Raw genomic sequence first — 15,723 nt, 5'->3', positions numbered from 1 at the left:
ACCCGCTGCTCACGATCATTAAGGACCTTCATGATGGTGAGCGGGCCCGGGTAAAACTACGTGGCTGGGAGTCGCAGCCATTCCCTGTTCACTTTGGGGTGCGACAGAGATGTCCTCTGGCTCCCACATTATTTAACATATATTTCGACCACGTAGTTCGTGAAGCCTTCAATAGCTGTACCGGAGGAATTTCCATCTGGTAGAGAAACAATGGGAGGCTGATCGATGCCCGGGTGCGGTCAAGGGATGGCTCCCTATTGCTCAACCAAGTTATGTACAGTATGCCGATGATCTGGTAATTGCTGCTCACTCAGAGGAGGAGTTGGAGGTGCTGCTGCTGAACCTGGAGCTTGCGACTAAGAGGTGGGGACTTACCATCAGCCCCACCAAAACTAAGCACCTGCCTGGGTATTTTGGACTATCGGACACTCCACCCTCACAACTCCCAATTGGTGATAGGGCAGTTGTGGAAAGAGTGGAGTTTCCCATACCTGGGCAGTGTGCTCATGACCGGCTCCGGTTTGACAGCAGATGTCTCACTCCGAATCAGTCGAGGGGCATTATCTTTTCATCGGTTGCGTAACGCTGTGTGGAAGCCACCTGGTCTGTCGCTCCGCACGAAGCTTCAGGTCTTCGTGGCCACAGGCAATCTCTCCCTTCTCTACGCTTGCAAAACGTGGACCCCCCTAATGGAACATCTTCGCCGGTTAGAAACATTTAGGCTGGCCTGACTACGATTTATCCTGGGTTTAACCAGGTTGGAATGTGTGAGGAGCTCACATATCCTTGAAAGATCTGGACAAATTACCATCGGTGAGCTCCTCCGGCAGGCAAGGCAGCGTTGACTGGGTCATATAGCCCGCATGCCCAGCCACCGCATGCCTAAACAGCTTTTGTTCGGCCGGATCGAGGGGGCTAAACGGGCGCGGCACGGGTTAGAGAAGAGATGGAGTGATGTACAGGAGAACGTGGAGCTGAGTGGACTTGCCGATGACTGGTACCAGCGGTGTCAAGATCGGCCTCTGTCGAGGAGGCTCATGAAGGACGCTACTGGGCAGTTGGAGGCAGTCGCCCTCCAACAACAACGGAGGGGGGAGGAGCGACGCTCACAACAACGAACGGAGCGCCGGGTGGCTAAAGCTCAGCAAGTTGGCACAGTAGGGGGCACAGGTGGTGCATCGGCCACTCATCTCAGTCGACCCGTGGCACCTGCTGGGTCTGCCCCGTGACCTCCTCCCAGTGGACGTTTGACACTTCACGTGACCTCAACGTGCACATAGCCTGGCACAAGCGTCGTGGTGACGTCACCGCCACTGAGTGGCGAGTGGCGAATGGCGGTTTGTTGTTGTGCCCTCTGGTGGTGAGCGGTGGTGTAGCGGTTAGGGCGCTGCGCTCCCAACCCAGCGAGCCGAGTTCGAGTCCCACTCACGGGCAACACCGGTGACGATTATCTGAATCGGTCCCGGGCCTCCCCTAGGTCTACTCAGCCTAAAACGAGTACCTGGTGTGGTACTGTAAATATTCAAACTGGGGAGACAAAGGCGTTCGGGCGTGGCGTGGCGTACCGTGCCGGCCTTCAGAGGCGCTTGCTAACAGCACTTGCCCCAACAGTCTGTCAAGGCTATACGGGGGATCTTTGTGTCCTCCCTTTGCTCCCACCTGTGGGCTTTGCTGCACCCATTTTGGGTGCCGCACCTGCCCTGAACTCCCACGTGCGCGTGCGTGCGCGCGCTTGCCCTGCCCTCTCTGGGCATTAGACCTGTCGCTGCTGCTGCTCTTGGCTTGTGACTCGCACGTTGAGTCCCGCCTCCACGTGGTTCCGCCTCCACGTGGACACCTCCCCGCCCTCGCCAGGAGGCTTTGCGGAGTTTAAATGCGTCCGGGCGCTGTCGTCTTGAGGACTCTTGTAAAGCCGCGCCCGCTGTTGCTGCCGCTGCTCCTGCTGCTGCTGCCGCTGCTGCTGCTGCTCCTGCTGCTGCTGCTCCACGGTCCGTGAGTTTTTGGCAGTCGTCAGCCTGCCCGCCATGGCGGACCCTGCCGAGTGCAACATCAAGGTGATGTGCCGCGTGCGGCCAATTAACAAATCGGAGGAGGCGCGGGGAGACAAGTTCATCGCCAAGTTTCAAGGCAACGATACCGTCATCGTCTCGGTGAGAGGAGGCACCAGGCGGAACGGGGGGGGGGGGGGCATGGGAGGTGGCAGTAGCGCCAGCGATGGGGATGGGTAGAAGCAAACTAATCAAACGCTCAGAGAGCCCCGGGTTGATCGGGGTGGGGGGGGGTTCAGGCACCGGTAATCATCACAACAAAGCCACGGGTGCGTCAAACGTCAGCTCGAACGGCGTGTGCGTAATGAGACTCAGAGGCACGATGCACCTGGCGGACGAGGGCAAGGAAGGGAATGTTTAGACGTGGCATGGGCAGACATGGGGCTCAGCTGAGGCATTGACCCCGAGGTATATGTGCCCAGGGCGCTATGGGTTAAGAGCGTTGGTTAGACGCGGGGTCGTTGTAAATATAGCGAAATGAGCTTTTCAGAAATAGGTTAGGTATCGAGCATTGAGACATAGGGCAATCGAGCTGAGGGTCACAAGGCATACGTGGGGTATGTGCCCAGGGCGATACGGGTTAAGAGCATTAAGCAGGTATATGGGGTATTCTCCTGGAATGCAAGGCATTCACCTGGGACACGATGCTTATTGATTCACCCGATGGACTGCTGGTATGCAGCATATGTGGGGCATTCACATTGCGTTGAGGACATTGGCGACCATGGGCAATTGGTAGAGGGCACGAGGTGGTTGAGAAGCTCCTGTGTCTAGAGGCTCAGGCCTTGCTGCTGCAGGTGTCGCCAGGTCACTCTTGAAAATGAGACTCTCCCGGTCCCTTGGGTTCTCACCTGGTTCAACAAAGGAACATGTATTGGACTCACTTTGCATCACACCTGCCCTCAGCCCTGGCTGGTGGTGTTGGGAGTGATGCTGCTATTGAGATGTGTTGAGAACTCCATCGGATGTGTTGATATTCAAATGAGATGTGTTGAAATTCCCATGAGTTGTCTTGATATTCCCATTAGATGTGTTGAAATTCCGATGAGTTGTCTTGAAATTCCCATTAGATGTGTTGATAATTCCCGATGAGTTGTCTTGATATTCCCGTGAGATGTGTTGCAATTCCCATGATATGTGTTGAGATTGCCATGGGATGTGATAGATTCCCATTAGATGTGTTTAGAACCCCATGCCATCGTGTGGGTGAGCGATGATGGGCACGGCTTCAGCTGTGCCACTGTGGCAATTGCGCTTCCTGCTTGTCTCAAAAGAGAAGAACACATCTTGTTGCAGCATGGGCATTACCAATATCGTTTGGGTAGCTGAATTTAGAGAGGATCTTCTTTAAACGTAACACTTGGCTTTCGCGACCGATGTGATTCGCGGAGAGCTTTTTGGGTCAGATAACGTAAATAAAGTGTGTGTTTGTGTGGTACACCCTCCACCACCTGACGCAGCCAATTAATCCAGTTGTCACGTGAACAAAAAAATGCCACTTTGATTACTGCTTCTGAGCAGTGCTCTCCAACACACCGGTGCCAGCTGAAGCGGTAACACGTTGGCCACGTGTGTTCATCGCGTGACAACTCTATTAATGGGCTGTGTCGGGTGGAGGAGGGTTTCACGACACATTTTTTTAAAATTATCAATCAGAATCTCTCCCCCCACCCTTTTACGTCGCTGAGTGTCTGCGTGTGCCAGCGCATGCCGACCGAGTGAGGCCACCCGGTGAGAGGAGCGCCCAGGTGTCGGCCCCGTGTCCTCGATGACGCACACCGCAGCTTTGCGAGTGCGGTGTCGTCGAGCCGGCCGCGTGATTTCGATAATTACGAAGGGGCGGTGCGTTTTCCCCATTATTGGCTAACGCTGTGCCCGCGGGCGACGCTCGCTGCGTTTCAGAATAAACCGTACGTCTACGACGGCGTCTTTCACCCGGAGACAACGCAGGAGCAGGTGTACAACGCCTGTGCCAGGCAGATTACGAAAGGTGAGCGGCGACCGTGCCACAAGACGCTGCCTTGACTCGCAAACGTCGCTGTGCCCATTCCCCTGGCCACAACGAAACAGGCGTCACTGTCAGATGCGGTCAGCACGTGAACTCGGCGGTTCTTCGTCGCTGCACATGCAACTTGCCCCTGGTTTAATAAGCCACACCTGATGGAGGAACTTCACACACACACATAAAAAAACCCGGTTTGGCAAGTCACGTGGGGTGGAGAGTCCACTGATTTAAATTATGATTTTATTGTACCACGCATGTCCGCCCCCCCCTTCACCAAGAAAACTCTCATCTAGAGATGATGTTGTTACGACCCTAAGCTCCGCTTAGAATGCTTCATGACACATTGCTTCATGCATTTTACAGATGTTCTCGAAGGTTATAATGGAACAATTTTCGCTTACGGGCAGACTGCTTCTGGTAAAACACATACCATGGAGGTAAGCTATTCCTCTGACCTAGTTACACACACACACATGTCACTTAAGGGGCAGCAGTCAAGGCAAGCCTTCAACGTTTGATTTGATTATGAAAGTGAAACATACACCGTGGTAATTCATTATCTTGTCCTGAATGTCACAACAAAAATCCTAAGGGGGTCTTTTCCATGAAGTCTGAAAACATTTTAAAGTAAGGAGTTGCATTTACTGAGCCTCTTAAATATTGAAACGGCAACTCTGAACGCTTTACAGTGCAAATGAGAAATACACAGCACAGATTGATGGGTAATAATGGAAATATGTATCGAGGCCACAAGTAAAGAAGGAACAATAAATGTAAACTTAAAAAAAAAACATTTAAAACTATAAACAATATTTTATTTTACTAAATAAGGCCCACTGAGCTGTATAGCTCTTTTTCAGAAGCGGCCTGGCCACAAATGATAGTTCAACGAAGTGGCTTATCACGTGTAAATGTATAGCAGGCAAATACTCGAAGCACATGATTCTAAATGTGGAGTGAAAAACTGGAGCACCTACAGAAAAATCCACTGGGAGAACATGCACACTCCAAATATACATGTCACAGGTGGAATCGAACCCACGACCTCCTGTATGCCGGGCGAGATAGTTAACATCTCACCAACGCGGCACCCCTGCTAGCTTTCAATTTCGCTTTCAAAACGCACAGGATTTATGAAGGCCAATCCACCATCCACCGCACCATCTGTCACACCATGGCACAGACGAACTTGACCGTACCTACAGTATGGGGACCTCATTTGCCAGTAAAAATATGATAATTGGTTCTTTACCCTTCTATCTGGCAACAAAACTGACACCTTTTTGCAAGGAGTCATGTTTGCATAGACCGCAATACCTGCAGTCATAAATACAAACAAAAGACATAACTCTGATAATGTGCACTGCCCCTGAAGTTGATTGGTCCACACCCGAGACAGCTTTCCTTCGAGCCTAGTCTCATATGGGTTGGACCAGATGACGCCAAAAGGCGCACAACTCAAGGACAATGCACCATCAGAGTATGAGAGCTCGGGGCAAGCATCTACACTATGGGGACCTCATTTGCCAGTAAAAATATGATAATTGGTTCTTTACCCTTCTATCTGGCAACAAAACTGAGAGTTTTGTTGCCAGATAGAAGGGTAAAGAACCAATTATCGTACCTACAGTAACAAGCATAATTCCGCCATGAATAAAATGTATGTGTCACCTGCCAATCTCTAGGGAGTGCTGCATGACCAAGAACATATGGGTGTGATTCCAAGAATAGTGAAAGACATATTCCACTACATTTACTCCATGGATGAAAATCTTGAATTCCACATCAAGGTAAACAATGGCAGATGACATCGCAGAGAGATGCAATTTCACATTAATGATCGTGTCCTATCTGTGCACTTGGCACGAATGATTCAATAGGATTTCAATGCTCACATTGCAGGTTTCATACTTTGAAATATACCTTGACAAGATAAGGGACCTTTTGGATGGTGAGTTTTTATTTTATTATAACAATCACATCTTCACTACGCACGCATTCCTTCGGAGCACTTTTGATTTTTTTTTACGTTGGGAAAAGTTTTTTTTTTATTTTGAAGCTTGACTTCAATTATTCACTGTACCCGCTCCCCCTCCCCCCACCCAAAAAACCCCCTGCAGTTTCAAAAACGAACTTGTCGGTGCACGAAGATAAAAACAGGGTGCCGTATGTCAAGGTGAGTAACCATAACTTGTTCCTCGATGACGTAAAGGTCATGGCTTGCCAGGAGCGTGTACGTGTTTTTTTTTTTCCGATGATTTAGCATAAGCTTTTGGAAGGCATTTAATTAAAGCCGCGCTGCCAGATGGCAACATAAATTATATATATAATTTTTCATTCATTTGATAAAATAAATGCCTCCACAACCTGGATTGCCTTCAATGTGTGAGCTGGTACTCGCTACAGCACCTCAGATTAGCACGGTTGGCTAGATACAGTGCGAAATAAGTTCAACAAACATACGTACATACAGGAGACCATGCGGCTGGTTCTTGTTGACTCACCTATTGCATACGTGTTATGCTCGGTAGCGCAATCTCAACTGTCCTGTCATTAATGTAGTGCTTTCTTTAACTCCGAACAATTACTACGACTGGACAAAGTACAAGTTTAACATGCATACTATTTTGGGCTTTGTGAATTGATGCGTCATGGGAGATGGAGGCGGATTGGTGAAGGCCTTCATCCAGTAGTGGATGACCACGGATGATGATGATATTTTGTTCACGATCATGATCACTACAGCATGGTTCTCAACATCAGATGGAAGGTATGCGTATTGTTTAAAAAACTAAAATCAAGATGTAAAATGTTATTGCCCATTAAAAAAGAATAATAGTAATAATCCGTATTTACTTCTCAAGAATCTCAGGGCAGAACTTTTTTTTTTCTCGAACACCTTACTTTTGGACGTTTAAACAATTCCTCGGTGAGTATTTTTTTTCTTTCCGGCAGGGAGCTGGGGTTCTTGGGGAAAACTCCGGAACGTGAATTTGCACTTGTCCCAGTGTTCCAGCAACAAGAGCATTCGCTCTCACGGATGTGGAGAGCATCGGCACGTTTCCATGAACACGGCGTAATGTACCGGCCTTCACGTCCGCCGAACCTTTAAAAGGGCGCTTGTAAATTCAAACTTGTGAATTCACACTTGTAAATTTCAAACGAAACAATGGGAACGTTATGCAAATTTTCGTTGGCGTTGGGAAATTTTGCCAACTAACTGCCTCCCAACGATCACGCAAAGAAGCCCTCCCTCGTGCACTTTAGTTCTATTTTATTTCTACTTTATGAAAACTGCGTGGCTGCGCGTGAAATTGTTTTTTTTTATCCTTTTCCGCCTTCCCAAGGGGTGCACGGAGAGGTTCGTGTCCAGCCCGGAGGAGGTGATGGACGTGATTGATGAAGGCAAAGCCAATAGACATGTGGCTGTGACCAGTGAGTCTGCACGCAGAAACCCACCGTCATTAATTACGCGCAGTTTCTCAAGGATAACATCGGGGTACAGGGACTCCTTTGCTTATGAACATTCGACTTACAAACTTCCAGAGATACGAACAAACCTGTCTCCGTATGTCCACTTGCTTGTTCGGACCGAGAGCCGTTAAGTTCAACCGCCGCTCAATAGATGGCGATGGTGGCGTCTACATCTACAGGAGATTATACAATTTTCAAAGCTAAATTTCGATTTAAAGCTTTCGTGACTGCAGGGATTCATCTTCTTGGTTCTTTCGGTAAAGTCACGTAGAAGGGAAATAATAAAATAATATTATCTTTTATTTTTATTATTTTATTACTTCCCTTCTACGTGACTTTACCGAAAGAACCAAGAAGATGAACTTTCAAAGCCATTCCTCGTATTTGGTGTACATGTCGTACAACGTGTTTGGAATCGACAGGAGTAAAGTTGGCCTTACGAATAAATCGACTTACGAACGGACCTCTGGAACCTAACTCGTTTATAAGCAGGGGAGCCCCTCTGTATGTTGATTGATATCGTGCACTTACACGTAGTGCCCTTTTGTTAACTCACTGCTGGATGAGGGCCTCCCCACTACTCCGCGTGGGTCGTGGGGGATTATTTGACCATACTTCACCACAGCCAGCCAGTGCAGGTTCGTGTGAAGGTCAGGCAAGCAGTGTAGACGTTGGCAGCGTAGAGGTACAGCACAACGACCCTTCGTTCACTGAGCGCCACGGATGCAGAGGAGCGCTCGGAAACCTTGATAGCGCTTTGCACGCACGCAGAGAGAGACGAAGCACCCCAGGCGTGGACGACGAAGCTGTTGGTCTCGTTGTTAGGGACGGAGCGGGACACAACGATGGCTACAAGAAAAATAAAAAATAAAATTGTGGCATTTTTCGGGAAACAACGCTATCTAATTGCGCTCTTCAACATGGAGTGGGCAGGGGGGGGGGCACAACATCGATTGAAAAAGCTATCGAATCCGCGGCTCTGTTGTCAAATGTGTTATCGGCTGTTCACAACCATGGGCCTGGTGGCCCAGCGGTAGAGCTAGCAGCTCGCAATCGGAAGGGTCGCAGAGTTCAAATCCTGGTTGGCGGTTGACTCAGCCCATCATCATCCCTCCGGGTCCGATAAAATAGGCACCGCTTTGCGCAGGGAAGTCAGCAATGGATGTCCGATGGAGAGACTCGACCCCATCACGTGGAAATTTGACTTGTTCACTCAAGTACTTAAACGAACAGGTGAACCAAAGTACCGGATTTTAACCGCCCTACAGAAACAGGTTTCATTTAGAAGACGAGACAATGTTTAGTTTGTTGTCCACCGATTTGCACGGTTTGCTACGTACGGTGCGAATGAAGTCCAACATAAACACATACAATAGACCACGTCCATGTACTGAGAGGATTTATTCGGAAGATGTCAAATTTAAACCTATCACTGTGTGCATCGCCGTATTGATTGTGAAATTTTTACTCTCTCTATATATATATACCGAGGCAGCCTTGAATATAATGAAAAGACAAGGAATTTACGGAATATATATCAGATAAAAAATATATATCAGATGTATAATATACGTGCGAAAACTTGGCTTCAATAGTGAGACTTTATGAAGATAAGATTAAAAGGAAAAAGGGTTGTGTGCCAAGGCAATACCGTTCCACCAAAGTAATTCTCTCGCTGCGTTTGAATAAGTTTTCAGGATGTTACATTTGGCAGGATGTGGTGTCATCATAAATCGTGACCCATCTTTTGCTTTATTCCAAACGAAATCGGATCATTGTTTCGAGAATATCAACGTATCCGTTTGTCTAGGCCAAATAATATAATCCCACCACCGTCTATGCCCGAGAGAGTAAATAAATAATGACATCAGGATGGATTGCGTTCGGAAAGTAAAGCAGTGCCGTGCGGTGCACCGTTTCCTTTGTCAAAAAACAAATGACTACGCAAGCGTTGCGTCCTATGCTGTTATGACTTATGCCTCAGAAACATCGTCTCTGACAGCAGCTGGCATGTTCCACGAGCTGAGAAGAGCCGCAGCGTGCCACGGGGAAGATCTATACTCGGCGTCGCGATGAGGGATAGGGACACGATGAATGGATTAGAGGGTAGACACAATGCGGTCAATGGGACGGAAAGCGTTGGGAATAATAAACGTGTACACGGCACGTCTGGAGTGGGTGGATGCAGATAATGCATCGAGTCCACAAACCACATCGGGGAGCGAGCGAGGGGCAGACCACTCACCAGATGCAGGGACGAGATGAGGAACTTCGCCCGACTAATTTTGGATGTTGACGAACAGAGGCGCAGGGGGAGTGGTGTCGTCTGAGGGGGGAGGGGGGGGGCTTTGTCCAGCAGTGGACCTCTACAGGCTGATGGGGGGGGGATGCTGGTAATGATTCATGTGACAGATAAATCTTGTCCGAATAAACCTTTTCCTTCGTCAAATGCATCGCAACTGAATGGCTAAATGCCCCGTGGGACATGGCAGCGACGTGGCTGGGCGGGTAGCGTTGTTCGCCGACTGCTGCAGAGGTATAATACCACGGACGTTGCAGAAGTTATTTGAAACAGCATTTGCCAAATTTGAATATTTACTCGCCAATTACATAAATGGATGAAACCACGTAGCATCATCGCCTCCTACTGGCAGACATCGTTCACGTGTGAATCATCGCGCCTCCGTGTGAGCCTTGCGCTGTCAGACTGACGCAAATACTAAATGTACGAAGCCATCGTCAATTGTGCTTAGTTTGTCCTTCCCCCGCCGATTAGCACGGTTGGCTACGTACGGTGCGAAAGAAGTTCAACATACTCACGTGCACATTGCTGTGAATGCTCACGCTGATCGGGGTCCCATTGCGAGAGAGCGGTGGGCTGTTTTGCACATCTCTTCATTTTATCATTCGCCAATCTAGACATGAACGAGCACAGCTCACGCAGCCACAGCATCTTCCTGATCAACGTGAAGCAGGAGAACGTGGAGACGGAGCAGAAGCTCAGCGGGAAGCTCTACCTGGTGGACCTGGCTGGCAGCGAGAAGGTCAGTGGCCAGGGAGGAACCCCGCGGGAGACTCGGGGCGGGCTGGGGGGGGTGAGATGTTTGCGTCGACCGCAAGCCGAAGACCCCCCACAGCAGGCGCTCCCCCGATACGGATTTACGTCCCGAGGCCTCCGGCCGGAATGCGTCGCTTGTGGACGCGCCGCGGAGTTGCTTATTTATTCGTTAGCAAACCTGCTGAGAATTGTCCATTGCATAGGGAAAAAACACAAGCTATTCTTGAGGCTGTGTTGGGGTTTTTCTTTTCTCTCTCTCTCTCTTCGGGAAGTTCCTGCATTTGGGGGTGTTTGATCGGTTCCTCGATGAGATTTAGTTGATCGGAGGACAACAACAAAAAACGCGATGGCAGGAACAACTCGTTTATGTGATGGAGTAGGACTCGCATGTCAATGCAGACGGACCGGTAACCCAGTTGCTGCACCGCAGTTTTCTGGCCACGCCTCACCTTTTGAGGGAGTGCCACCCGCACATTGAATTGATCCGCTGGCCTCCCAGGCATGTTCCACGAATGCACACGGTGAAAGCACTGACTTCCCAAAGTCATTGTGGGATAATGTTTTGTTTGCATTGACACTGACGTCGTTCCCACCCCAGCGCAATCCCGCTGGGACACAATTTGTACTGTTCGGAAAAATAGTCCATGCAACTGGAGGTAAATTGTGGGCAGCAGATGGTAGTTTTAGGGGGGGAAAAATCCATTGTTTTCCACTTTACTTTTGCGCTCTCACATCTCTGCTCGCTGCCTTCGCTGAACCCCCGCTAAACCGGCGTGGCAAAGTACGGTCAGATAACCCCCACGACCGACCGAAACGGCGTGGTGTAGGCCCTCATCCAGCAGTGGAGAGCCGTGCGTGAACCTGTTAGGGACCTGGCAGGCTGCGGTCGCACGCGTGAATCGTCACAGTGGCGTGCGTGGGCTTCCTTGTTGCAGGTGAGCAAGACTGGGGCTGAGGGCTCCGTGCTGGATGAGGCCAAGAACATCAACAAGTCGCTGTCGGCTCTGGGCAACGTCATCGCCGCCCTGGCCGAAGGCACCGTACGTGTCCGCGATCGTGTTCGTTCCGGGATCGCGGTGCTGCGGCCGTTCGCGATTTATTTGACCCGTGTGAAAATCGCACGAGAGCTTGCTGTGTGGTTTTTTCTTGAGCTCCAGTGGCTTCCTAAGTGTTGGAAAGAAGAGCGTTCCAGACGGACGCAGAAGCGCGTCTAAAAGCGCGCGATGCGGTTGACCGTCTTTGTTCGATGGCGAGCCAAAGGCCGCTGCAACTGCTGCGAGGACGATCGGAGCTCACGCGATGACGGTTTATGTTCCTTGACGGGATCGGCGAGGCATCGTGGTTTGCTTGTGCGGCGAGCTGTTTGCGTGTAAACGAGTGCGACCTTTATAATGTCTTCGTTTCGGCCACCGAGAAAGACGCGTCACTCAACCGTGTCTCGCTACCGCCGCTCGGCGGGAAGTCCCGACGTCGCTGAGGCTCGGCCGGCGGTCTGCGTTGTCTTGCCGCGTGCAGAGGACGCACGTGCCCTACCGCGACAGCAAGATGACCCGCATCCTGCAGGACTCGCTCGGCGGAAACTGTCGCACCACCGTCATCATCTGTTGCTCCCCGTCCATCTACAACGAGGCCGAGACCAAGTCCACGCTGCTCTTCGGCCAGCGGTAGGGAGCGGCGCGAGCGTCGGGGGGGGATGGGGGGGGTTGGTGGTGGTCTCGTGCTTCGTTGGTCGAGCAGCCACCCCCGTGTGTCTGGTGCGTTGGCCCTGTGGTTGCTCAGATCGGGTGCTTCCGGAGTGGTGTTTTACTCCACGATGTGTACAGACTGTGTGAATGTTATGTACGTGTGTGTGTGTGTGTGTTGAACTTCTTCGGCAACTTCCTATTATTATCGGAAGGTAGAACGTTCCAGGCGGCCGCAGTAGAAGCGCACCTGAAATCGCGCGACGCGGCGACCGTCTTTGTTCGATGGCTAGCGGCCAAAATCCGCTGCTGCCGCCGCGAGGATGACCGGTGGATAAAACAACAAAGTACATGGGCAGTCCTTTCACTGTTAATGGGCGGAAGGGCCTCCTACACCAGAGGGAGCCCAGGAGAGGGTGATCAAGAGGGCACTTCGTCTGCTCGTCCACGCTGACCAGAGTTTTTCTTGATATAAAAAAAAAAGTCGAATCGAATTCAATAGACTTTCGGTTAACCATCACGACATGGTTGCACTCACGTCAGTCGCGCACTTAACGGAAAGATCTCGGAAGTTAGCGTCTGTCAAGATTGCAGTTGGGGCCCGACTCAGTCCATCCTAAACTAAGTACCAGTTTGTAGGAAGTGGGCGGTGGTCATCTAATGGACGCCATGAAGAATTCAGATTCCCACTACAGCCTCAAGGGCAATCCATGGAAATGAGCATTGACATTTTTTTTAATTCTATTTTTAATTCCACATGTTTGTGTAGAAATTTGTGACGACGATGCTCGACCGAACTTGTTTGAGACAGCTTCGTAATCTCCACGGGAGCAACGCGTTCTTTGTCACCGTGATGCCAGTGCGGTGGTGAACCCATCACCTACTCAGCGAGGCTGCTCATGGGGTCGTAAATCACACTCTGGGCCTACTGGAACGTTACGTGTCCTCCTCCTCCCACCACTCCTCCCTGCGGTCGTTTAAATGCGCGGACTTTTTTGCGCGGCCATAATAGTTAAATTAACCACCCGCAACAAGTAAGTAATATTCCCATAAAATAAATGGAGCCTCCCTTTCAACCGGCAGTAAACAATGAGAGGTTACATTGGGAGGTTAATTAATAAACAAGCAATGGAAAGTTGTACTTCACGATAAAAAAAAAAACCGCAAATGTTTCGCTCATGCCACTGCTGGCAGAAGGGCCTCCAACGGGAGGGAGCTCTGGCCAGAAGTATTGTAAGAGGTCAAGTCGAGTTTGTTTCCTTAACCAGGTGAGGGTGACCTATGGATACTGCTGAGTGGACAGAGGTGGAGGGAGGTGTCTGGGGACGGGGGTTATTTAAGAAGCTTTGTTTCAAATGCCACGCCGAGAGATGGAATCCATTTCGATTTAAAGCTTTCGTGACTGCAGGGATTCATCTGCTTGGTTCTTTCGGTAAAGTCACGTAGAAGGGAAGTAGCCGAAACGTCGTGAGAATTATTTTATTGTGTTTTATTTTCATTATTTTATTACTTCCCTTCTACGTGACTTTACCGAAAGAACCAAGAAGATGGAATCCAACCGTTGATTTCTCTGGATCGCAAGTCCAGTGCGCTAACCGGCACACTGCGGTAGCTTTCCCTCGCTTGCTATACAAGGGTTCACGAAACGTGCATTGGACATGGCGCGGTTGTTCCGTTTCTGTAAAACGTTCCATTTAAAAAATGTAAAAAAATAAACGGCGCGTGCCGTTACTTCCTCCAGGGCGAAGACGATCAAGAACACGGTGACCATCAACATGGAGCTGACGGCCGACGAGTGGAGGAAGAAGTACGAGAAAGAGAAGGAGAAGAACAAGACGCTGCGGGCGTTGCTGCACCGCCTGGAGATGGAGCTCAAACGCTGGCGCTCAGGTCCGCTGCTCCTCCACGGCTCCTTCTTCGGGAGTCTCACGGGGGGAAGGGGGGCGGTGGTAACGGGGGGGGTGGAGGGTTTGGATTTTTTTGTTTCCTTGCGCAGCCACGCGCCCTCCCGGACTCGCGCGCTCGCGTCTTCAAACGGCAGCAAGCGGCGCGCTCGGCAGTGAACGCTTTCGTGAACATCGCGCCATGATTTGCGGCAGCGTTGGTTGGTCGTGCTAATCAGCGGCAGAATGTGTAACGTCTATGATGGGCTAACAATTTGCGTAATGGCTTTTTTTATGCTCTCCGCTCCGAAGAATGATGCGCGCATTGCTTTGTATGCATCCCGGCGTCTGCTCGTGGAAAACGTTATCCTCGTACAATGCGTGTAACTGCCTACGTTTCCGAGAATTTTCACGGCACGACACTGTGAACAATCCCTCCGGTTTGAAGCTAAAATATCCCATCTCCAATTTGTTAAGAAGTGCCACTGCCCAAAACCGTTACAGTTTGCCCCTATTCGTGGAGAACGCGATGAGACGTTGGTGAACTGTGTGTACATTTACATCTCACGGCAGAGTCAATGAAGTCAGCGGTTCAGTTATGTCTCTGCGTGTCGTTATATATGAGGTCAGCGTTGTGCACAGTCTGGTGCCCTGCCTGTCCCCTGGATTATTTGCCTCCGACGTTCAGAACTTCATAGGGGGATCTCCTGGAAGAGTCGGCAGATATTGAATGAATTCATAATAATGTAAATATGTACGCGTAGAATCGTTTAATTAGAAAATAGCCTCCAGAAGTAGATTCCTCTGTTATTGTCTTCCGGTGGCAGAAGTTTCTCCAGGTTCAACTCCCCACCTCCCACGTGACCCTCGCGGAGTCCCCCGGTGTTTATGTGCCTCAGCAAGGATAATTGGTAACTGCACTGTTTTAGTTTTTCTTCCCAGGATCATCCTCCTGTTGAGGCACCTTGTCCTGGGATCATCTGTACGTCTTGCCGGAACGTTAAACATTTAATGTCTGGGTTTTGTCCCAGTGTTTGTACCTCAGGGGTGGCAACCCGAGTTAAGCCTGACTCTGCTGACAAGACACTGCATGTCAATAACCGGTTCAGATTTTTGCTTGCGTTAAAGCCAGTGTGGTGCCGAAAATCTGCACTTTCACACTTTAAATGACTTGAAACTTTTATGTGCGTATGTAAGTTGGAACTTCTTTCGCACCGTACGTAGCCAACCGTGCTCATCGGAGGGACCGATATGTGCGGGAGACGCTTTCGCCCTGCTCCTTTGATTTGTTACCCATCGGTGCGGTGCGGGTGCGTGTGTGTTTGTGTTTCGGCAGGCGAGTCCGTGCCCGAGTCGGAGCGATTCGACGTGAAGGACTGGAGGAGCCTGAAGGCCCTCGTCAGCGAGAGCCTTCAGGCCCCTCCAGGGCCCGTGCCGGCCTCCCCAGGCCTCGGCCTGACCAGCAGGCCCGTGTCCGACGAGGAGGCACAGAAGTGCAAGCAGGAGATCGCGAAGCTCTACAGCCAGCTGGACGACAAGGTGGGCGGTGGATCGGGGGCCTTCGGATCGCTTT

The 15,723-nt window shown here is 50.3% G+C and overlaps 1 protein-coding gene across 1 annotated transcript in view; it reads left to right on the top strand.

Moving 5' to 3' along the window:
• Positions 1-1,306: 1,306 nt before the first annotated feature.
• Positions 1,307-15,723, top strand: part of LOC133345290 (kinesin heavy chain-like) — a 31,084-nt gene continuing 16,667 nt past the window's right edge. Inside the window, 12 exon segments of the mRNA XM_061555923.1 lie at positions 1,307-2,150; positions 3,951-4,038; positions 4,417-4,490; positions 5,739-5,843; positions 5,956-6,004; positions 6,174-6,229; positions 7,401-7,488; positions 10,447-10,571; positions 11,521-11,625; positions 12,101-12,249; positions 14,009-14,157; positions 15,487-15,689. Coding sequence (XP_061411907.1) covers positions 2,025-2,150; positions 3,951-4,038; positions 4,417-4,490; positions 5,739-5,843; positions 5,956-6,004; positions 6,174-6,229; positions 7,401-7,488; positions 10,447-10,571; positions 11,521-11,625; positions 12,101-12,249; positions 14,009-14,157; positions 15,487-15,689 — 1,317 coding nt within the window. The 5' untranslated portion in view covers positions 1,307-2,024.

The sequence above is a fragment of the Lethenteron reissneri genome, chromosome 21, assembly GCF_015708825.2.
Source record: "Lethenteron reissneri isolate LAM-NWPU_2019-01 chromosome 21, ASM1570882v1, whole genome shotgun sequence".
In the NCBI taxonomy this organism is placed as follows: Eukaryota; Metazoa; Chordata; class Hyperoartia; order Petromyzontiformes; family Petromyzontidae; genus Lethenteron; species Lethenteron reissneri.
This window is presented reverse-complemented; position numbering and strand designations above follow the sequence as displayed.